Source organism: Vulpes vulpes, chromosome X (genome assembly GCF_048418805.1).
Source record: "Vulpes vulpes isolate BD-2025 chromosome X, VulVul3, whole genome shotgun sequence".
Lineage (NCBI taxonomy): Eukaryota > Metazoa > Chordata > Mammalia > Carnivora > Canidae > Vulpes > Vulpes vulpes.
Genome location: NC_132796.1, coordinates 119225055 through 119249433, shown reverse-complemented (window position 1 = coordinate 119249433; position 24379 = coordinate 119225055). Strand labels below are relative to the sequence as shown.

The window sequence follows — 24379 nt, the reverse complement described above, 5'->3', positions numbered from 1 at the left end:
TTGCTACCCATTCCCACTGCCTTCAAGGTAGATATTCTGCTCTGTGCTTCTAGCTGAGGAGGTGTTAAGGAGGAGGGGCTGCCAGGATCTGGAAAGGCAGTGTCTTATAGGCACTGGGACCCATGCAGCTCAGACACTGGGGTCCATTCTGCTGGCATTTAGCATTCAAACCTGTCTTCAGGCAGTGTTGAAAATGCAGTCCAGAGGCTGCCCAAGCAGCCCTTCCTGGTTAGGCCAGCTCCAGGATGACACCATCCCCTCCGACATATGCCCACTTATCCTGGCCTTTACCTGCTGCTGGCCACCTACCTGTATCTTGTTTTACTGAACACCTTGGCTTTTCAGTCCTGATCTGATGCTATATAAGCAATGGTGGAGGTGGTCCAAGGGAATGTAGCAGAGAGCCCTGGATTTGAATTCGAAGTCCTGTGTTGAGATCCTGATTCTGTCATCATCCAGCTAGGTGTTTCCCCAGGCCATTTTCCTTGTTAGGTCTTTATTTGCTTGTCCTCAAATGAGGCTAACAGCATAGGCCTGGCCAGCATCCCAACACAGCTGGAGGGCTCACCTAAGGTGGTGCATGGAAGGTGTTTCTTGAAAGAAAGAGACCATGACCCCTGTAACTTAGAAGCATCTGTGGAGAGGGTCTTTGTGCCACCTAAAACTTCAAAGTCTCATAGGGTTTCCCTAAATATAAAGGTTAAGACAGCAGTATCCTGGGTTGAGACTTGGGGAGAGACCAGGGCACATTTCCTTTCCCTAATAAGTTTCCTTGCTACTTGGCACCCACCTAGAAGAGCTTCTCATAGCATTTTCCGCAGTGGATGGTGTCATGGTGAAGGAAGATCTGATCCAGGAGCTCACCCATTGGTTTACTGCAAATCCCACACTGAAAGAGAAAGCAAGCTAGAAGTCAACACTGAGCTGATGGCACATCCTGGACTTTGAAGCAGATAATAAAAAACAGTAGAAAAGAGAGACAAACTTCAAACAAACAAACAAACACATAAATTGGCAGGCAGGGTGATCACATAGTAGTTAGGAGCCTAGGCTTCAGAAATGGGCCTGGATTTGAGCCCTAAATCCACTACTTATTATCTGGGTGAGCTTGGGCAAGTTACTGAGGCTCTCTGAGCCTCTGTTTCTTCATATATAAAATAGGCACACTGGCAAGTTATCATGAGGGTCTGGTGAGGTAGTCCACATAGGGTACTCAATCTGAGGTCATACATAAAGTAAGTCATTGCTGTCATAGGAGGGCTGTGGGACTTTAATTGTGATGTGTAAGGTCCAAAGAAGGTGATACGAAAATCTAATAAAAAAGGAAGGCTATTACAGGAGTGTAGCTCTGCTGTCCTCATGACTCTTAGACCTGACACTTTAGTGAACACCTAAAGGACAAGAGTGCCCTGGGCTGAGTCTTCTGGTTTCCAGTTTGCAAAGGATGCTGAGCACAGTGGAGAATGATTGCTGGCATCCTCAACCCCCTCTGCTCATTCAGCTCCCAGTCCTGCGAAGGATCTGATGTGGAGCACAATCACACAGAGATCAAGACTTCTTTACACTCTTTGATCCACGAAGCTCCCTAACTCTGGACAATGTTAGCAGCACCACCCTTCTTCCTTACCTTAAAACAATAGTCATGGCAGCAGATGCCAAGATGCTCTAGAGTAATCTTTGGACAGTCTCTTATCTCCTGGTTGCAGTAAGTACAGATCCCTCCACTTGGTCTGTGAGATGAAAAACAAGAATCTTGCAGTCAGGCTGGCATGCAGACTACTGATGTGATGCAGCAGGACCTGGCCTGACACAGCTAGGCCTAGATGCCTAGATTCTCAGGCTCCTATCTTTTTCTGTAGTGTGCAATTAATTGCATATCCCTGGGCTGGACTGGGCCTCAGCCCACTATAGACCCTTATGATATTTCCATAAATTGGTCATGTCTTTACCCTACTCATAATCATATGAGGACCACAGGACCTCCTGGTATGATTTTTATTCCAGACAGCTTGCCTCTCCCTGACCCCTTGCCTAGCATATTGGGGGCACTACTTCCCTCTAGAACAGGAAGACCCATGTCTTCTTCTAAAGGGACATTCCCTTGTATGCCCTATCTGGCCTCCTGTCTTGATCATCCTTCTCTTCAAGCATGAGACCACTAAACCCTGCCTCTTACACCCTATACTCTTGGATCCACTCTGCCCCGTGATACTTCAAGGAAAATCACAAAGACAGTCTGGCTGTAGAAACATGGGACCTCATATTGAAGTTCTACACACTGACTTCTAGGTTGAGTATCTCCCCACTTCGAGGATCCCTGCCTTTTATCCTGAGTCACTCCTGATTTTCCTCCTCAGAGAGAACCTACTAAAAGTGCCTGCCTGCCCTCATCCTTCAGGTGTAAATTGGGAGTGCTTTCTTCCAGAGATTGGGGTATGCTTTTGACAGGAGCTAGAGGTGGTGCTATCAACCTGGAGTCACACAGGCTCCTCCCTTCAAGGGCCCAGAATTACCATGAGTATCTCAGGTTTAGTCCCTTATAATGCCGTTGGCTCAGGGCTCAATCTCTTGACAGTGTTGCTAAAGATTCCGACCTTCATCAAAGCCCTGTTCCCCCCATGTATTTTACCATCATCAGTTTCAGCTCATAGTTAGTCAGATAACACAGTAGAAATATCCCTGACCTAGGAGTAGTCAGGGACGTGGTTTTTTGTCCTGGCTTTTCCACTTTGCAAAGACCCTCTTTAGGTCTTTATTTGCTTGTCCTCAAATGAGGCTAACTCATGAGGGGAGATACTCAACCTAGAAGTCAGCATGTAGAACTTCAACTCACTGTGTAACGTAAGTCACATTATTTATTCCTTCCAGGCTTGTTTCTTCCACTGTGACCTGAGTGAATTGCATCTCTAAGATCTCTTTTTCTTGTGTTTCAAGAATTTTAAAGTAAGACTTCGTGGGATGCCTAGGTGGCTCAGCGGTTGAGTGTCTGCCTTCAGCTCAGGGCATGATCCTGGGGTCCCAGAATTGAATCCCACGTGGGGCTTCCTGCATGGAGCCTGCTTCTCCCTCTCCCTATGTCTCTGCATCTCTCTGTGTGTCTCTCATGAATAAATAAGATCTAAATAAAATAAATAAAATAAAATAAAATAAAATAAAATAAAATAAAATAAGACTTCTTTATCATTAAGACCACCCTATGACCACTGTCATCTAGTGACAGCTTTTGAAACTGCTGAATGGAGCATTCTCTGCACCTTCATTCAATTCCAGTGAATGGCTCTACCTTGGCTTCTTGATGATAGCAACCCACTTTTCTTCTTTTTCCACCCACCACTCTCTTTTGTAGTTTACTTTTTTTTTCTTTCTGGTCATATGTGCAGGTTCATTAAGTGATCATTTATGTTCAAACCCAAGGGCCTCTCCTGCTAACATGAGCTCCCTGGGCTTTCGGACACCACCATTTTGCTTCTCAGTAGCCTTCTGAGTTTGCGCTCTGGTCCTAGGTAGGCTCAAAGGTTGCTACAAGTGTGACCTTCCAATAAGGGAAGCACCATCCAAGCAGTGGTTTGACATATTTGCAAGTGGATCAGAAGCAGCCAATGAGAAGACAAAAGCAAATGGATTTAGTGTGGAAATGTCCCTCAGCTGTTTCTTCTCTGTAGACCTGAGAGCTCCCTGGTAAGATGGTAGACTTACCTCTCAGAGTAGAGAGAGCTGTCACATGCAGGTTTCTTCTCCATGTCACATGAGTCCTCAATGCTTCTAACACTGCAGAGAGTGTGATGGGGAAGAGGTGGGCAGAAGATGGAGCCAGATGACTACCACAGTCATGAGTGGAAATGCTTTGCTAATATTATTAACCTTGTGGCCACAAGCTGGGACATGATTCTGCATGACCCACCATCGTGTGTTATGCTGAATGGCAGGGGAAGCTTTGAACTTCATGACAGGAAAGCATAATTCTCTTGGAGAACACCCCTTGCATGGGGAGCAAAGAATACTCTTATGTTGAGGAAGATGAGAAGAGGGATGGTTATGATTCACTGACCAGTAGGAAGGGATCAGGGCTTTTGTTCCCACATATATATCTGGGGTATAGTGTGACAGTCACCAGGAGACCACTCACAGCAGAAATCAGACATTAGAAATGGGAAGAAATAAAAGAACGAAACATTCTGACGTATTACCTGTGCTTGAGTTACAGAGGGGATTGAAGGGGTTTTTTTTCCTTTTTGCATCTTCATTTTTCAATAATATGACTTTTGATAATAAACACAAATGTTTTTTTTTTTTTTTTAAAAAAAAAAACCCTATTGCCAGGAAAGTGTGAGTAGCTACAAGCCATGGGACACACTTTAGTGATACTGCCATTCTTGCAGGAGCCATGTGGTGGCCCTTAGAGGTAGCCAGAAAAACTGCTGCTCAAAACAACTCTGTGAGGTGGATACTGTCATTAACAAGTGAGGAAACAGACACAAACAGATGGAGGGATGTGCCTAAGGTCACAGATGCTTTGGTGCAGGACTTTTTATAAAAGTGCTGTAGGTAGGAAAAAGAGACGTAGGAGGCCAGCAGTGGCTCGTGGGGTTGGAGCAGTCCGCCAGCTTGGCCTACCACCACCCCACACCTCCACCCCTGAGTCCAGGGCATAGCCGTCTGGCCTGTCCAGGCTGCTAAGGAGGGTGGGAGACCTACAGCGACTGTTTTGCACTTGGGGAGGGAATGTGAAAAGTTGCCTCCTGCCTTTCCAGCTTAAAATCTAGAGTTGGGATGCACCCCTAAAAAGTCACCCCCCCAGCCCTAGTTCATCCCTTCAGAGCCAGGCTGCCAGACATTCCTCCTTCCTCCATCCTGCTTCACAAAGCCTTTGCAAGGAAAATCCCACACCTTCTCAGCTGCTCATTGTCATGCCCACCTCATTTTCAGGAAGTTTCCCTTTTATTTTGCTCCAGCCCAGCTCTCTACAGTCTGGTTACTCTTTTAAAATTATTTTTTTTTAATTTTTATTTATTTGTGATAGTCACACAGAGAGAGAGAGAGAGGCAGAGACACACACAGGCAGAGGGAGAAGCAGGCTCCATGCACCGGGAGCCCGACGTGGGATTCGATCCCGGGTCTCCAGGATCGCGCCCTGGGCCAAAGGCAGGCGCCAAACCGCTGCGCCACCCAGGGATCCCTGGTTACTCTTTTAAAATGGAGATTGGGGCAGCCCCGGTAGCTCAGCGGTTTAGCGCTGCCTTCAGCCCAGAGTGTGATCCTGGAGATCCAGGATCGAGTCCCACGTCAGGCTCCCTGCATGGAGCCTGCTTCTCCCTCTGCCTGTGTCTCTGCCTCTCTCTCTCTGTGACTCTCGTGAATAAATAAATAAAATCTTTTAAAAATAAATACATAAAATAAAATAAAATAAAATAAAATAAAATAAAATAGGGATCCCTGGGTGGCGCAGCGGTTTGGTGCCTGCCTTTGGCCCAGGGCGCGATCCTGGAGACCCGGGATCGAATCCCATATCAGGCTCCCGGTGCATGGAGCCTGCTTCTCCCTCCGCCTGTGTCTCTGCCTCTCTCTCTCTCTCTGTGACTATCATAAATAAAAAAAAAAAATTAAAAAAAAATAAATAAAATAAAATAAAATAAAATGGAGATGGAGATGGACAAGGAAACACAAATCAAAACCACAATGAGAAAAAAAAAACACAATGAGATCCCACCTCACACCAGTGAGAATGGGGAAAATTAACAAGGCAGGAAACCACAAATGTTGGAGAGGATGCGGAGAAAAGGGAACCCTCTTGCACTGTTGGTGGGAATGTGAACTAATGCAGCCACTCTGGAAAACTGTGTGGAGGTTCCTCAAACGGTTAAAAATAGATCTTCCCTACGACCCAGCAATTGCACTGTTGGGGATTTACTCCAAAGATACAGATGCAGTGAAACGCCGGGACACCTGCACCCCGATGTTTCTAGCAGCAATGTCCACAATAGCCACACTGTGGAAGGAGCCTCGGTGTCCATCGACAGATGAATGGATCAAGAAGCTGTGGTCTGTGTATACACTGGGATATTCCTCAGCCATTAGAAACGACAAATACCCACCATTTGCTTCAACGTGGATGGAACTGGAGGGTATTATGCTGAGTGAAGTAAGTCAATCGGAGAAGGACAAACATTATATGGTCTCATTCATTTGGGGAATATAAAAAATAGTGAAAGGGAATAAAGGGGAAAGGATAGAAAATGAGTGGGAAATATCAGTGAGGGTGACAAAACATGAGAGACTCCTAACTCTGGGAAATGAACTAGGGGTGGTAGAAAGGGAGGTGGGCAAGGGGTGGGGGTGACTAGGTGGTGGGCGCTGAGGGGGGCACTTGATGGGATGAGGACTGGGTGTTATTCTATATGTTGGCAAATTGAACACCAATAAAAAATAAATAAATAAAATAAAATAAAATAAAATAAAATAAAATAAAATAAAATGGAGATGGAAAATAAAATAAAATAAAATAAAATAAAATAAAATAGAGATGAGATAGCCTCTCCCCACTTCAGGCAAGAGCCTGGGCTGCATTTCTTTCTCATTTTTTTTGGTCAAACATATGCGTTTTTACATTTTTTCATTAATGGGGGGGTTGACATCTTGAATAGAAATGATAGAAACAAATTAAAGCAGTGGTCGTTTTTGAGTGCACCTTTTTGCCTTTCTCCTCCCTGGGTTCTGAACACTCCTTGGGTGGGCTGTGTGCCTTCCCCCTAAAGACTGCGAGCCTGGAAGATTTCTAGGCTGAGTAACCCCTGCTGTTGCTGCTGCTCCTCGGTGTCATCTTCATCTTCTCTAATCTCACACCTCTCTGGAGCCAAAGCCAGGCCAAGCCAAGGCAGTGCAAAGAGTTGTCCTCCTTGGAGTAGATGCACCACTGGGTGTGTGCATGCTGGTGCATGCTTGAGGTGGCCCAGGATGGCAGCAGGTGCCCTTGTGGGCTGGAGCCCCCCAGGGGTGATTTATTTAACTCATACGATGTGTAAAACTTTTTAATGGGGAGCTAACATTAGAAACTCGATTTCACACACACACACAAAAAAAAAACTCGATTTCACATAAATAAAAAAAAAGAAAAAAACTGCAGCTCAGAGGTTAAGTGACCTGCCTAAGGTCATGCTTAGAGTAAGGAGTGAGCTAGAGTTTCAGCCCAGGTTCTGGTTTTTTTTTTTTTTTTTTTTTCTGAGCGTTAAGCTTATTTCTAAACTTCCTGGGAAGGTAAAGCAAAAGGGAAAATCACTTTAGACTACACAATTGTCCAATAAAGAACATTGCTGCTTTTTTCATAAGATATAACATTTTAACTGAATGTAAAATTCAATTTTAAAATAAATTGTCAGACTGTAAGAATTAAACTTAGCACAGTAGTGAGAATGGGAGAAGAAAAACCAGGAAATAGAGTACAGTCAAGTGACACTCATAGAGGCAAATGCTAGATGGCAAGGAGAGTTCCCTTGCATACATTATTTCTAATCTCAAAACCTCCCTGAAAAAGTCATAGAGACAGAAAATAAATCAATGGTGGCCAGGGGCTGTGGCTGGTGGTGTGGAGGGTTGCTAATGGCTATGGAGTTTCCTTTTGGGGTGATGAAAATGTTCTGGAATTGGATGTGGGTGATGGTTGCAAACATGGTGAATGTACTAAATACCACTGAATTATGCACTTTAAAGAGTGAATTTTATGATATGTGAATTATGTCTCAATGAAGTTATTGACAGAAACTACCCTAAGGAGTTAAAGATGAAGAAACTGAGGCTCAGAAAAATTGAGTATCAAAATGGCCCAACCAATGGGATCAGGCTAGGGCTCAAACTTGACACCCATGGTCATTATATTCTACTTTTCAGTTTTCTGAAAACTGGTTCAGAATCCCCAGAGGCCCAATCCTGAAATAAGGCCAGGGTGCTCCCCTCTGTTACTAAAAATCCTCATCCTAGCAGTGAGATGATATGTCATAAAAAACCATTCCCAGAGGAATCCTGTCCCAGTGTGGATTACTTTTTAACTGAGGTACATGAAGGTATCTTTCCATGTGGCACCAGGAAGCAACCAGATGAAGAGATGATGAGTGAAAAGTGATGCATATATCAGGACCTTCAGTCAAATGTGAGGCACCCTGGCATACTGGAAAGAGCATGGGAGCTTAAGAGAGGAGCCCTGTGCTCTGAAACAGGATGAAAGTCCCTACGGGCCTCACCAGCTCTGTAAAGAGCAATGCTCACAAAATTATACTAAAGAAAACTTGTCTACCAAGAAACAAAGCTAGGCAGAAACAGATGGCATGGGAAATGGGATGTAGAATGAATTAACAATAGAGGGGGAACACAAAGGCACTGACTTAGGTAGAACAGCTTGAAATTCATAAATCATATCTGTGAGCAATTACATCATTCATCCATTCAATAAATGATTATATGGAAACAACTCTGGGCCAAGCCCTGGATGAGGTACTGGGGATTCAGGATCATGGAAGAATCTGGGACTTGCTCTTACCTGCCATAGCATGAAGATGCTGCCTTCCCGGAGGATACCTCACTAGCATTCATGTATTCCTTCACAAAGAGAATCCCTTTGCTGTAGAAGGAACACAGTACAACAGAAAGAGGTATACTGAAAGATTCCAAGGGACTGGGCCTGGCCCAAAAGAGGGGTCCAGGGCTGGAAAGGGTTCCTACCTGGTTTGAAGGAAATGAAGGAGCTAATGGTAAATCCTAGGCGTAGAAATGCTGATGGGCTGTAGCCACTACCAGGCAAGGAAAATGGCAAATAGGAGCTCCTGCACTGCTGAACCCTCCGTAGACTGCGCTGGAATTGAACCTGTGGGTTCAGCTTGCTATGTGCAGATTTGATAACCCTAGAAAAAGCTCCCTGGAGCTAATGTCAGTACATCTTCCTTCTTCATGCAGATCTCTGTGTTGTGGGAAGCTTGTCCTCCACCTCCCCAGGCTACAGTACAGTGAACTTTCCATCCTCCCCTGACTGCATTTTCTTTCCTTTTACCCAGGCCCAAGAGAGCCTCCAAGCTGCAGCCATAGACTTTTGGTCCTTGTCACTCTGTATGAATCTCCACCAACAATCTAATCTCTCCCTTCTCAGTCCTAAATAGGTCCCTGGTGACATTGGAAGTCAGCCTCATGTTGCGTTCACTATGCCCTTGGATTTGGCCTTTACCAAGCTGGCTTGATGTTTTCAGAGGGCCCTCTGATCTCTCTGCACCCCCTCCATCTCACTCAGCCTCCCTGCAGCTAATATTTCAGGAGAAGCACTGGTACACCTCTCCTCACAATGAGTAATGTGAGAGAGACAGACCCTGGCCTCAATGGGCTTTCTCTGGCTTTTCCCATACATATTCCTCAAGAGATATTATCAGCAGGATCCTACAGATGGCAGAGCACTAGAGTGCCACCTTAGCTTCTCATTGCAATAAGGGAAAGGGGATATGATGGGACTCTGTCCAGGCCCACAAACAGGACTTTTTTTTTTAAAGCAGGACGTTATATTGGGGAGGTTTGGGCTACATCATGTGGTCCCTTGACCAGTGAAATTCTGGGAGTCAGTGGTGGCGCCAGAGCTAACATCAGGGAAGTGACATGGGATAAAAATCAAGTCCTTTAGCTAAGATATAGCCCAGAGAACATCTCCCAGGTTGTGTCTTCTTACCTGGTTGAACTGGAGTCTAATTCACTTGGGGAGGCTGGGATGTAAACATGAGGCTGCTCAGTAGAGGCAGTGACACTAACAGTGACCATACAGCTTGACGGGTTTCTCACCCTGAAGGAAGTAAATGGAGGGGTGGACATGTAAACATTGAGAGCTGACATCCTCCATGGTCAAACAGGGTTTTGGGGGCCTACTCCTGAGACTGCCACTTCAAAGAGTTTTAAAATATGCCAATGTTTTTAAACAACTCATGCAAATCACCAAGCTTGTTTTTTACAAGGCTCCTGATATCAGTGGGTAGAACCATTACTTTACAGATAAGAAAATCCAGGCTCAGTGACCCAGGTAACACTGTAAGTCAGTAGCAAGACCTTAGTCTTACAGTATCCTCCTCTATTACAGTCAAAGGCTTTGGCCTGTGAGTCACTTGGTTTGAGGAGAGCATGGGGCAACCAGGGACTTGACAGACACAGTTCAGCTCACCTCTTCGCTAGGTGGGACAGCCCCTTGCTAGAATCAGTTCTACCCCCCATCCTCCAGTGAACTCTCTGGAGAACAGAACACCAAGGGAAAGAGGAACAAATGAATTTAGGCAGCACCAAAGAAGAGACTTGGATGCACCTCATTCTGGAAGGCATCTGCCATGAGCAGAGGCAAGAAACTGACAGGTATGATGGTTTTTCTGAATATCTACCACTTGGCTGCACATACAGCCCTAGGCCTGGAATATGACCTCCTAGCTGGCTCACAAGGTTTTTCTCTGGCCCAGCCCTTACTTGCTCTCACTCTGCCTGTTTCTGGGTTACCAGTCCCATACCAAAAGCTGCCACAGCTGCCCGCTGCAGTTGAGGGGATTCTGTTTAGAACTACCACTGCCCCCTCATCTTGTGCCATCCACTTTACATATACCCACTCTCCAGTGGTCTTGGGAAAGCTCTATGAGCACACACTGTCCTGAACTGTATTTGCTTTCTCTCCAATATATTGCTGCTCAGACCAAGGTCTGGATGGGGCTGCTTCTACCTGGCCCAGGCTCTGTGGCACCACTCCCTTGTTAAAGAATCTAGTGCCCAAGATTTTAACTAGTTTAAGAGTGGGGGGTGGGGAGAACAATCATGATCTTGCCCTTGCCTAGCTCCCCAGTCTCTTCTTCTCATAATTTGTCATATGTACCTGAATCTCTAGCCATACTGACTGATCTGTCTCATACCTTTGTACATAACACCACCTCCTGTGGGAAGCCCTTCTGGAGTACTTGCTCTCTCATCCCAGGCTGGATAAAGTATCCTGTTTCAATGTGCCCAGTCATCCTGTGTCTATTCCTATGTCACCCTATGATATAGGAATGAACCATTGAAACTGTAGGAGGTGGACTGTAGGAGATGGACTGTAACAGGTGGACTGCTCCCTCGGCTCTACCATCCCTCTAATTACTGTGGGCTGAAAGGTTAAAAAAAAAAAATCCCATGAGGATCCTTCTAGGACTGCCATGTGAGCAATGGCAGACCTCCACTAGGAGGGCTCCTATCCCTGGTCAGGTAACATCCCATATCCCTTCCATAGCCTTCTCCTTCTAGTCTACAAGGTCCAGCCCCGGCCCTGCCCACCTGGTCACCTTCCCCCTCCTCACCTTATTTCCTACCCTCCAACCACAAAGCCCTCTTTCAGTCTATAAGCTTATCCTTAACTCCCTTTCCCACTGGTCTCTGTACCTGTGTCTTCCCTTCTTAGCAGAAAAGCTTTCCCCAACCATCCTAGCTTCAACACCCCCTGTCCTGGCTTCTCTCCATCACAGGACCCAGTTTCCTTCTTTTCTGGGCTTATCACAAATGGAGAGGCAACAGATACAGCACAGCGATAAACAGGCTCTGGACTCTGTCCGCTTTCTAATCCCTGTTAGGCCACTGCCTGGCTGAATGACTGTTGGCAACCTATTCAACTTCCCTCTGCTTCAGTTTCTGTTCTGTAGATCTGAGATAATAACAGTACCTCCCCTAGACGGCTGGGATGAGAATGAAGTGAGTATACATAAAGCCTAAGAATAGTGTCTGCACATTTTCAGTACACAGCAAAAGTTCATGGTTATCATTATGATGTTATTGCTATAGTGTTTATTTGTTAGTGCACCATGTGCTCCCTGAGGGGGAGTGGGCAGGGACCTTGCCTTCTTGTTCAATGTGTTTGTGGGTGCTACCTGCAACTGGCTCACATGAGGTACTTATATATTGTGTCTAGGCCCATAGCTCTTGGTTATTTCCAAACTCATGGCCGTCTTGGGGGAAAATCTCCAGAGAGTAAAGGGAGCACCCAAATGTTGCCATACAAGGCCACCCCGGCTGGCAGTGTAGCAGTGGAAGAAGAGTTCATCCAACATCATTTATTTGTGGGGAGCTCCCATCCACACCAGGACACACTTTCCTCAGAGACCTTCCATTTCTGTTAATAGCAAAGCTATTCCATACCCTCTCCTGACCTAGGTTTTCATGCCCCAAATGGCTGCCGTAAAACATGGTACTCTGTGCACTTTTTCTGTTCCAGGCTTGGTCTAACAGATTTGATACTATAGCTCCAAACTGAATCCCACGAAGATCTACCCCTAGGGCATTCATTGCTGGTCACCTTCCCACTACCTCCTAGCCACTCATACTTAAAGAGAGTAACAGGTTTGCCTAACATGTTAGGGTTTGTTCTGGGTGGCGGCCCATGCAAAAAACCCGGGCTGTAGCAGGAGCCCAGCACAGTACAACCCTTACCTGCTGGCCTGGCTGTGCAGTTCCACAAGCTGCTCAGGTCTTCTGGGGCTGCTCTGCAGCTCTGGGGTCCTGGGGGCTTCAGGCTCCTGGGAGGGTGCAGCTGGGTCTTCCTGGCCACTTCTCAGGGATGTGGGCTTTTCCTCCCAGGTCTCTCCCACCTTGGCAGCTACATTCTTCTCTTCAGAATCAGCCAAGATGCTGAAGAAGAGTAAGTATCCTTATGGAGCAAGTGCTTTGGGACCAGTCCTCTCTTACCCACTGCCTGCTGATGTCATAGTGGGCTCCTCTTCCAGAGAATGGCAAGAGAAGAGCCATAGTGGGCTCCTCTTCCAGAGAATGGCAAGAGAAGAGCCCACCATGACCCCCACCCTGGAGACCAATCTTTCTCCTCTTTGGGAGAACCCCAGCACCACTGCTCCCTTCCCACTTGAGAACACATGATGACTTCAATGAAGTTTTAAAAAACAGATTTTTTTCTAGCTAGAAACAGTGGAATTCATGTCTCCCTATTCCCACTGCCATCTTTCTTTCTCCAAGTGTTCCCCATCCCAGTCCCTCTGTCCTGACTAAAAAGCCTCAAGCCATCCTGTCTTCAGCCCAGACCCTGGAAGACTTAACACAGCCAGCCCCACAGGGGCCCAGCTCTCTCGGAAGGAGCTTCCCCCCTAGACTCCCTTGGCAGGCTAGGTGAAGGTGACAAAAGAGAACACTGCCACATGCTCACTGATTTTCAGAGGCTGGTGACCCCACAAATGAGTCACCAAACCCTGAAGACTCCTAATTTGTGATCCTCGTGCGCCATCTGGTGGACAGCACAGGCAAAAGTGCAGCACACTCCATGCCAAGGTCCATTTTGCCCAGGGCAGCCATTTTCCTTATTGATTGTTAACATGTCCCAGTGGGCACTGCAGTCAGAGCTCCAGGCTGCAGGAAATGGTGGCGCATGCCGATGCACACAGGCTCAAATGTGTAGGAGCCCGGCACACGCACAAGCAGGTGCAGACGTATTGTTGTGGCAGCTTTATTTTCACAGTTAGGAGTAATTTGTTCTTTATTGCTAAGTAATCACAGCTATTATTACGAGGCAATAGCATTTTCATGCTCTTTTTACAGATGAACAATTTGGGATGACAGTCCCTTTGTAGCTCATAAATGGCAGTCAAGATGGAATTTCAACCCCCTCCTGGTGCTCAGTCTGACCATATAGCCAGTTCTACACTTTCCATCAAGTGAAGATGAAAGTGGGGTAGAAGCAGAAGCAAAAGTTCATCCCTTTATTTTTATTTTTTAAAAGATTTTATTTATTTATTCATAAGAGACAGAGAGAGAGACAGAGAGACAGAGACACAGAGACACAGGCAGAGGGAGAAGCAGGCTTCATGCAGGGAGCCCGACGTGGGACTCAATCCCAGGTCTCTAGGATCATACCCTGGGCTGAAGGCGGCGCTAAACCGCTGAGCCACCCAGGCTGCCCAAGTTCATCCCTTTAATATCCCATTTAAAATAAACAAAAAGGCCCCTTTCAACCTCGGTTTCCTCGGTTTCCTCCCGGACAACAGCCAAACATTAACAAAGAGCTGTCTACACTCACTCTTGTGACTTCTTCACTCCCTTTTCCTTGTTAACTCTCCCCTGAAGCTACTACTGCTTCCCAATATCCCAAATTATCTGTGCCTAGTGCCACTATGTGGTCCTTTAGGCCCCTCTCCCCACTGGGAGCTCTCCAGAATCTTGGGGATCCCAAAAGCAACCACGTGATGCTGAGAAACCTAATTTGAAATGCTCTGGATATTCTATCCAGGTAGATGAACCTTGGAGACACCCCAAGGGCTGTTTCTTCTTGGTCTATCACTCCAAACTTAGTCTACAGTCTCCATACAATTACTATCAGGACAAAAAAATAGTCTTAAAAGCCACCTCCTCTACAAATTAGCAGGAAGCTTTAGTCTTCACGTTGAGCAGGTAACCTCAATTTGTCCCATCTGCCAGAAACACAACTCTCATAAAAAAATAAAGTGGGGCAACGATGAGAGCCAATGCTTATATAAAACCAGTGAGTTCTGTGTTTCTGTGTTTATAACTGACTCATGGCTGAAAATTTAGAATTAAAGCTATGAGATCTCTTTTCATGTCTGTCTGAATGTTTATATATATATAAATATATGTTATATATGTGTAATATTTTCCTATCTCTGAAAAGTATACCAAGTTCACTTACAGAGCTCCTTATCCTCTATTCCAAATGACTTAGAAATAAATAAGCATTTACACAAATTAAATATTACTAAGACTTTCATAAATTAAACAATTTCTAATACTTTGAATGTAAAAAACCAGTATTCTTATAAAAACTATCCCAAATGTTTTAAAAATTCAAGTTCAAAACCTTTAGCTAGATCTTTGGCAAACAAGACTAGTTTAATAAAGACAGCCATGTCCTGTGAGTAATCAACCTTACATATAATACAAGCACATATTTTTACTTTACTGGAGTATAATCTTACTAAACTTAATGGGTTTACTAGCCAAATAAGCTAGTATTACATCTACTAGATGCTAAGGATTACAAAAATATAAATTAGCTTTTAATCAAACTGAGTCATTATTCTGACAAACTCTATTTCAACAATAATTATGTTTTATAATATGTCAGCTTAAAGACAGTTTCCAAGATCTTTTTGGAAATGTAAAACCTTACATTCATGCTAAATTAAATTAACAGATACTCACTAACTACCTAGATCATTTCTAGGTGAGATAAAATACTGAAACATTAGTTACTAAGCCTAAGTTTAAGTTTATATACTATTTGCTGCTTATTTTTTATAGTACAGAGGGGCTGTAGATAGATTTGCTAAAAAATTCTTCATTTGCCCACACTGAAAAATTATACTATAAAAAAGTATATAACTATAAAATGGTATGAGATATATTCACAAGCTTTACTAGTCTATTGTAAAATGCTGGTATACGAGAAACATTTCAAAATGATCTACCTCTTAGTTTTCTCTGTAAAATAGAAGTTACTAATAGTTAAAATTGTAATCAATGTATAAATGACATTACTAAAAGTAATAATGGCAAAGGAAAACAACTTTGTAAAGTATGCAAGTAAGTTTGTGTTAAGGAAAAGGAATAGTTTTGTCCTAAAATAAAATAACCAGTGGTTTTAAAATTTTTGCAAGATGAAATATGAACGGATATTTTTTTAATTATAAAAGGTTTACAGAAAAGAAATTTTGTTTTTCCTGGTCAAAATTTATTTAAGTTTAGTGAGATTACTTATAATATTTTCAAAAAGAGCTCTAGTATCAAATATTGTAGTGATACAAAACTAAAACTTGGCTTTCTCTCTGTTAAAATAGCAAGATTTTCTTGGGGCACCTGGGTGACTCAGCTTGATAAGCATCAGACTCTTGATTTTAGCTCAGGTCCTGATCTCAGGGTCGTGAGATCAAGCCCCATGTCAGGCTCTGCACTCAGCACGGAGTCTGCTTGGGATTTTTTCTCTCTCCCTTTCCTTCTTCCACTCCTCCCAATAAATAAGTGAAATCTTTAAAAAAATTTTTTTTTCTTGGCTCATTGGCCTTGTCTTAAATAAAAGGCTAATAGTCTTTCTTTTTTCCTCAGTAATCTCTTGTGGAAATTAATAAAGGGAAACTGCACTAAAATGGAGTCAGGAGGCCAGAAGTGGGAGTGCTCATGTCCTACTGTTTCTTCCCACCTTTGAAAAGCAACAGGAAGAAGCCTGTATTTTACTACTCCAGCAGGAGGAAGATTTCTCCTTGCCTGGCAATAGCCAAACCCATGACAGACTGTCACAACTCAGCCAATGAGAAGCCACTACACTTAGAAGTTGCAGTTTATTCCAATGGACTATATATATATATATATATATATATATATATATATATATATATGCCCTCCCACTATGTTTACCTTTCTTCTATTAAAAAAAAAAAAGTAGGGACACCTGGGTAGCTCAGCAGTTGAGTGTCTGCCTTTAGCCCAGAGCATGATCCCGAGATCCCGGGATCGAGTCCTGCATCGGGCTCCCTGCATGGAGCCTGTTTCTCCCTCTGCCTATGTCTCTGCCTCTCTCTCTCTCTCTCTCTCGTTAACAAATAAATTTTAAAAATCTTAAAAAAAAAAAGTGTTCCTCTCCTTTGTTCTCAGTCTTGGTTTTGCTATAGTTTTTGTGTCCCGAATTAAAATTCTCTGCTATTCCCAACTAAACCCATTTTGCTGGTAAAATAACTGCTTATTTTATTTTCAAGGTTAACACTATCTAAAAAGGTAAGTTTTCATGTCTTATCAAACTAATGTCCTATTCTTTATGTTGACATTATCATGTCTTCAATTTTTTTAAAGATCTTATTTATTTATTTGAAAGAGAAAGAAAGCACAAGCAGGCAGAGGGGCAGAGTGAGAGGAAGAAACAGGCTCCCCACTGAGCAGGGAGCTGCACATGGGGCTCCATCCCAGGACCCTGAGATCATGACCTGAGCCAAAGGCAGACACTTAACCCCCAGAGCCGCCCAGGTGCCTCTGTCCTCAATTATTTTTAAAAGGCCTTAATTTTAAAGGAGCTAAGGGTCTTTACAATCATGTTATCTCCTGTTTACTTTAAATTTTTCATCACTTTGATTTAATAGATAGTATTATTTCTCACTATCCCATAATCTTAATCAAATGTTCAAACCTCCTGATAATATTTGACATTTTGCCTTCTCAAAATAAAGTCTGAAATATCTTTTACACCTAAAACTGACTTTGGGATTTCCCAGAGGGACAGTTTATTTGTTTCTTCACTTTTTAACAAGAGAAATGGTAAAACTAATTAGGTTAATTTAATATTGTATAAATTTTATGGGAAGCATTGTCAAATCCAAAAATAATAATAATAATGAGACTTCCCTAAATTAAATTTTAAGGAGTAAAATTTAAACTATATAAATATTTCAGAAATCATATAAAATTCCTAGAGATTTGTTAGTACCTTCAGTGTCCATGATATGCAACATTTCTCAGAGTCCTGATGCTGCATTGCCCAACATCAAACAACAACAGCTCAATGTTACCAGTCGTAATTTCAATCATTTTTAAAATGTAACTTAAATATGTTCTTACTACCATATATCTGTTCTCTCACTAGCTTGAAAACTCCCCTTTTAAAAGGGCCACTAGAAGAGGAGGTGGGCGGGGGGTTGGGGTGACTGGGTGATGGGCACTGAGGGGGGCACTTGGCGGGACAAGCACTGGGTGTTATGCTATATGTTGGCAAATTGAACTCCAATAAAAAGATTAAAAATAAATAAATAAATAAATAAATAAATAAATGGGCCACTAATGTTGCTAAACTTTTGTTAGAACAAGTACACTCACATGGGGGATTTTGGCTCTTTCAACTGACTCAGGAATCCATTTTGTCAGTTAAGTCATCTAAGAAATCCAACAAGGTCTTCCTCTATCTCTCAATTTTGTTGTCCTTATCATTGTTGGTCATCTGAAATGCTAGAGCTAATGAACTCTAAAAATTAAAGCTTGCCAGGGCACCTGACTGGCTCAGTCAGTGGAGCATAAGACTCTTGATCTCGGGGTTGAGAGTTTGAGTCCCATGTTGGGTGGGGAGATTACTTAAAAGTAAAATTTTTAAAAAATTAAAGTTTTGCTAAACTGAAAGAAGAACTCAACCTCCCATGGCCTAAGAGTTTACACTTAGCACTGACTGTCCTCTGATACTCTTCTGCTGGGTTACACCAACTCTCCCCATGTGAAATAATATCTGGCCTACCCAGGAGAAATTTCTATTCTGTATGGGCTCTGTAAAAGTTTAACCTGGTCAATTCAGACATTCTAAAATACAAGGATTTTTCCAATCCTCTGTCCACTCTTCTTACAATTCTGCTGTTACCATTGCCTACATCCCTGCAGTTCTCCCTCTGCCTCCCTCTGCATTTCCTGGAATCTCATACTAATTAAGCCTTGTCCACTAGTAGGTTTGCACTGGCTGGCTTTCCTCCTGGTGCATGCCGAGACTGGGGCTGAGGGACTGTTTGCTACTTTGGACTGTTAGCAGTAGTGCTCCTTAATCTCTTGGCCCACAGATTCCAAATGGCACTCTTCCTGATGAGCCTAATCTACTGAGATGCCATAAGTGGTCATACTTAAAGACTGTAAATAAAAAAGCCAGCCAGTTCTAGAAAGAAGACTGTCTATAGTTTTACCCAGCACACTCCAGGATTTGGACTACTAGGAGGAAGAAAGGAAGGTCACTTGCAGGGTGTTGCTGCACATCTTGGAAATAAAACAGTGTTGCCAGGGCAACTTGTCCAGGTTGGCCTAGGCAGAACTTTCATCTGCAAGCCAGAGCCTTGCCTCAGGTGCCCTTGTCTGACAATTTGTTTGAGTGTGCTGCCTTGGCTTGGTATCTCCACATACTGGGCATTTGCTCTGTTGGCTCCAGGCAGTAAAGTGATATCTTGGAAATAACCTGCCCACAACCTGGGCCAGAAGGGGTCACACACTGCACCTTGGCCCATGAACCACAAAATATGGCTTTCTGACCTAACACTTCCCTTTCCCTCACTGCTCCCTCAAGTCTTAGCAGTTGCCCAATTCTGAGTCCATTATACTTATTTCGTACTTCTGTCTCCATATTCATAGCTAGTAACTGAGTTGGGGCCCCTTCATCTCTTATTTGGTGGGCTGGAACCACTTTGTAGCTCTTTTCCTTGCCTCTACTCTTCCCACTTTCACTCTAAAGCACCACTCTGACCATATCACTCCTCTGCTTAAAACTTTTCTGGCTCTGTATATAAGAATGTAAAATGGTAGAAAACAGCCACTGTGGAAAACAGTAAGGCGGTTCCTCAAAAAATTTAAACATAACAATTACTCTATGATCCAGCAGTTCCACTTCTGGATGTATACCCAAAAGGACTGAAAGCAAGATCTCAAAGAGATATTTGTACACTCATGTTTATTGCAGTATTATTCACAATTACCAAAAGGTGGATGTAGCCCAAGTATCTATTGGCAAATGAATGGATGAACAAAATGCAATGTGTCTACGATATGCAATACTAATCAGCCTTAAAAAGGAAAGACATATTGGCATATGCTACAACATGGATGAACCTTGAAGACATTATGATAAATGAAAGATGCTAGTTACAAAAGGATAAATACTGCATGATTTCACTTCTATGAGGAACCTAGAGTAGTCAAAATTCATAGAGACAGGAAGTAGAATGGTGGATGTCAGGGGGTGGGGAGAAGGGGGTGGGGAGTTACTTCATGGGGATAGAATTTCAATTTTGTAAGACAGGAAGCGTTCTAGAGATTGATCATACAACATGAATGTACTTAATGGCACTGAACTGGACACTTCTAAATGGCTAAGATGCTAATTTTTATGTTCTGTGAATTTTACAACGATTTAAAAAAAAACTTTCCTGACTTCTCCTTGTTCTCTGCACAAAGTCCAAGTCCTTATTAAGGCATAAAGATCTGACTCTGCCCATCTGTGATCATGTGCCTTTTGTCCTTTATTAGACTGATATGGTGTGTTGGTGTCCCTAAGATCACCCCCAGGGTCAGTGATTCACTAGGAGTACTCCCAAGACTCAACATATAGTCATCCTCAAGGCTAAGATTTTATGACCATAAAAGGATGCCAAGCAAAATCAGTGAAAGGAAAAGGCAGTGCTTTCATTCACAGCTCAGGATTATTCGTGGAGACTGGTCACATGGGCATCTTCTGCCTGGCATGTACCAAAATTCCCAACTCCCAGGAGGCAAGCAGAGATTCAGCATAAAGTACACTGTTTGCATTTTTTTTTTTACTGTTTGTACTCTTACCTTATCTCTTATCATTTAGGGAAAGGTTCATATCAGTGTAGAGAACTGTTTATCTTTGCAAGTTCCCAGAGGCACATATTACAAGCAGCCCTTTCTAAAGAGAACAGCCTCAGGTCTGCTAGCTTAACTATTGCCTGTACACCCTCTGCCCAACATCAACTCTTCCACTGCCTTCTCACCATAAACTACAGCCATATCAAACCACAGGGTGCTTCTCAAGCAGGCAACACTGCCATCTATCCTTTAGTACAGGAAATTCCCATTATTCCTGGGCCCCTCCCCTTCACCTTCTCGCAAAGTTCTTCAAGAGGAACATCAAGTTGTCACCTCTGCAAAGCCTTCTGTGATTCAGTGAAGCCAACCAAGTCACATAGTCCTACTCTGCTGCTATCATACTTTACCCATACCTCCTTGAGGTCAAGGACCAAATCTTATTTGTCAGTATCCCTAGTACTTAGTACATGATCTACTAGTCATTAAGTAAAATTTGGTTTAATTACAGATTGTGTGGCTCATTAACTTACAGAAAAAATCAAGTAGCCCGCATTACTCTGCATATGCCTTCCACTGCCCTCCAACCTACATGTGTACTCATCCTTCCCTCCTGTCTCTAAAATAGAGCCATCTCTTTCCTCCCCAAGGCTCTAGAACATACCACCCTAAGCCCTCACCATAAATTCAGTGACACTTCACCTTTGGGTTTGCTCACTCTTTCTTCAAATATCAAACTCTATTTACCCAGAGTGTATTTCCTTCCCTGGGCACATAAGCACACACTTTAGAAATGTATCCCCATAAAAAAAAAAAAAAAAAAAAAAAAAAGAAATGTATCCCCATCATCCTATAACTGATTTATATGGTCACGCACCCAATCTCCATCACTTCCTGGCCAACATTTCAGAAACAGTTGTACTCCTCCACCAACTTCACCACCTCAGTGCCTACTTCTTCAATCAGCTGTAAGCCAACCATAACCCTTCTGCTCCCCTGACCTGCCTCGTGCTTAAGGCAGCCATAAACTCCATTTTAACAAATTTGTGCCTTTTTAAGGGCATATTGGAAAGTTAGTTCAGTCTGCCTTGGTTTCCATGATGGGACTTTTTTCAGGTTCTTCCATTTGTCCAAAACTTTCCTTCTCAATATCCCTTTTCAGGTCCTCTTCTGTTACAAGACCAATCTCTCTCTCTCTCTCTGTCTCTCTCTCTCTCTCTCTCCTCTCTCCATCTCTGACAGGACCATTTTATACACACAAATAACCCCCATCCTACTTGGGATGCCCATCCTGGGAAACCTCCTTTCTGCTCCACATGTCAGGAATTAGCCAAGGTTTCTTACATCTGGGTGCATACATGCATACATATGCTCCTATCATAGGCACTATCCCAGCTATTTGCACCACAGGAAGCCCCTCAACATTGTTTCATATGCAAGGAATCACCATCCTAACTCTACTCATGGGGCAGAAGTTTAAGCATCTGGGTGTGTGAGTGCCAGGCACTGGCATAATCATGGGGTAAAACTGGATCCCACCCAGGGCACCTGTGTGGCTCAGTCAGTTGAGCATCCAACTCTTAGTTTCGGCTCAGGTCATGATCTCATGGATCATGGGATTTTTTTTCTTTTTTTTTTAATAATAAATTTATTTTTTTATTGGTGTTCAATTTGCCAACATACAGAATAACACCCAGCGCTCATCCCGTCAAGTGCCCCCCTCAGTGCCCGTCACCCATTCTGGATCATGGGATTGAGCCCCACATTGGGCTCCACACGCAGTGGAGAGTCTGCTTGGTGATTCTTACCCTTTCCTCTCCTCCACACTCTCTTAAATCAATCAATCAATCAATCAATCAATCATTTAAAACAAAAGTGAGTCCTACCTGGGTCATGGCCCCTGACAATTTCAGCTCAGGCAGGCAAGGGCCCAGAATAGCATTAACCTTACCTGCTGGCCTGGCTGTCGAGTTCCACAAGCTGCTCAGGTCTTCTGGGGCTGCTCTGCAGCTTTGGGGTTCTGGGGGCTTCAGGCTGCTGGGAGAGTGCAGCTGGGTCTCTCTGGCCCCCTCTCAGGGCTGTGGGCTTCTCCTCCCAGGTCTCTGCCACCTTAGCAGCCACATTCTTCTCTTCAGAACCAGCCAAGGTGCTGAGGAAGAGTAAGTATAATTATGGAGCAAGTGCTTTGAGATCAGTCCCTCCTCACCTACCACCTGCTGATGCCACCTCCTGTAGCCATCGTGGGCTCCTCTTCCAGAGGATGAGGAAGAGAAGAGCCCAGTATAGCCCCCACATCAGAAACCAGACTTTCTCCTCTTTGGAAGGATCTCAGCATTACTGCTCCCCCTCCCACTGACAAAAGCAGTCCTCATTCATCCTAGAGAAAGCCTGAACTTCTTATTCTTTTGCCATCCCCTGAATCTGGTGAGGAAGAAGTGTGTTCTCAGCTATCCTACATGTCAAGCTTTATAGGAGATCTTTCTTCCTCCCTGGCCTCATGTCACACCTACACTTGCACAGCATTCTCATCCCCATCCCCATCTGAGGTGGTTCCAAGGGCCCTGTTCTTTTTCCTGGTGCCTTCTCCATGACCTCTATGTGTGATGGCGCTGCTGCTGAGAGGCCTCGAGGATGTTATAGGCCCAATAGGCCAAAGACATTGAGTCAGGTTATTGACAGCATGAGCCTAGCATTCTAGAAAATAAAAATCTGGGGATCCCTGGGTGGCTCGGTGGTTTGGCGCCTCCCTTCAGCTCAGGGTGTGATCCTGGAGACCTGGGATCAATTCCCACATCGGGCTCCTTGCATGGATCCTGTTTCTCCCTCTGCCTGTGTCTCTGCCTCTCTCCCTCTCTCAAAAGAAAAATCTAGTTCACCATCACCTTGATCCTGGCTCAACCTGAACTCAACCCTCTCCACATCAGCAGCATGCCTCCAATCGCTGGTGGGGCTACCCTGAGACAAGAAGATAACACTACCAGTTACCTCTAGCCCTGGGACTCTTTATTCATAGAAGTTAATCCCATAATAGGTATGCTCCCTGCCTTCAAGCTGAAATAACAAGTGAAGCAGTGGCCATGCTTTTGGAGTATGCCCTGGAAGCAATGTGATTATTCAGCCTCAGCCTCAAGTGACATGAACCTAAATGCCCCAGCAGGGATAATAAGCTTATCACCACTTCCAGGTGCCCAGGTAGATCTGCAGACAAGTGGGTGTTGTGCCTCTTTGTGATGCTTCTACCATGATGGTCTGCTGCAAACCAGCCAGATACCAAAAGTGGTCTGCTCAGACAATGCTAGTCCCTTAGCCAGTAGGATATCCTGACACACTCACCTCACCCCTACCTGTGACATACATGTTTGAGCCAAAGACAGATCTAGAAGGCCTAAAGAGCTTGTTTCCTGCCTCTGTAAGCCCTGAACTAGCTTTGCCATGTATTTAACCAGAATCCTGTCCAATCTCCTGTCTTATAGAATTATGGTAACAGAGGTTGTCATCAATTTGTGAATCAAGTCAAGGTTTTCTGCAAAGAGTAATTTAGGCATCTGTTGCAACACAGGGACAAGTGAATGAATAAGGTTCCCTTTCCCTAGGCTTCAAAGCAAATAGGAAATTCCTATTATAGGAGGTATAATCCATGTGACCTATAAAAAGGAAAACTTAGTAAAAGTGTCAGAGGAATCTTACTGAGCAATGTAATACCCAGGAGGCCTTCCATGCCACTGAGGAATTGGCTGAAAGTCAACTGTTTAGAGAGAGACAAAGTAATACTTCTGGCTGTACCTCGATCAAAGATTCAGTAGCCTAATACAGCTACTGCCAATTCTGGACACAGTCACACTCTCCACATGGAAGATAACACCCTCTTCCATTCTTACACTACCTCTAAAAGACTCCTCTGCTGGTTGACAATGGTTGTCCACAGCGAATATACATGCTTAAAATTTATCTGTTCCTCATGCATAAAGAACATCAATGTGGAAAGCCCAGACATGCAACATAACAAAGAGGAAAACAGTCTATGCTTTAGATGCAAAAATACCAAAAGTCTGGTGGGGAGGGGATGAACTATTCTGTG

At 43.9% G+C, this 24379-nt stretch overlaps 1 protein-coding gene across 8 annotated transcripts in view; it reads right to left on the bottom strand.

Moving 5' to 3' along the window:
- The window catches only part of ZNF185 (zinc finger protein 185 with LIM domain), a 76829-nt gene that overhangs the window by 2486 nt on the left and 49964 nt on the right, over window positions 1-24379 (bottom strand). For 6 of the 8 annotated variants that reach the window (XM_072744470.1, XM_072744465.1, XM_072744468.1 and 3 more), the window contains 7 exons: window positions 22253-22450; window positions 12448-12645; window positions 9695-9805; window positions 8528-8608; window positions 3697-3768; window positions 1628-1730; window positions 791-889 (listed from right to left, as the gene is read on the bottom strand). In XM_072744470.1, coding sequence (XP_072600571.1) covers window positions 791-889; window positions 1628-1730; window positions 3697-3768; window positions 8528-8608; window positions 9695-9805; window positions 12448-12645; window positions 22253-22450 — 862 coding nt within the window. The remainder of the gene's footprint in view (window positions 1-790; window positions 890-1627; window positions 1731-3696; window positions 3769-8527; window positions 8609-9694; window positions 9806-12447; window positions 12646-22252; window positions 22451-24379) is intronic. The other 2 variants (XM_072744472.1, XM_072744467.1) reach the window with 2 other exon arrangements.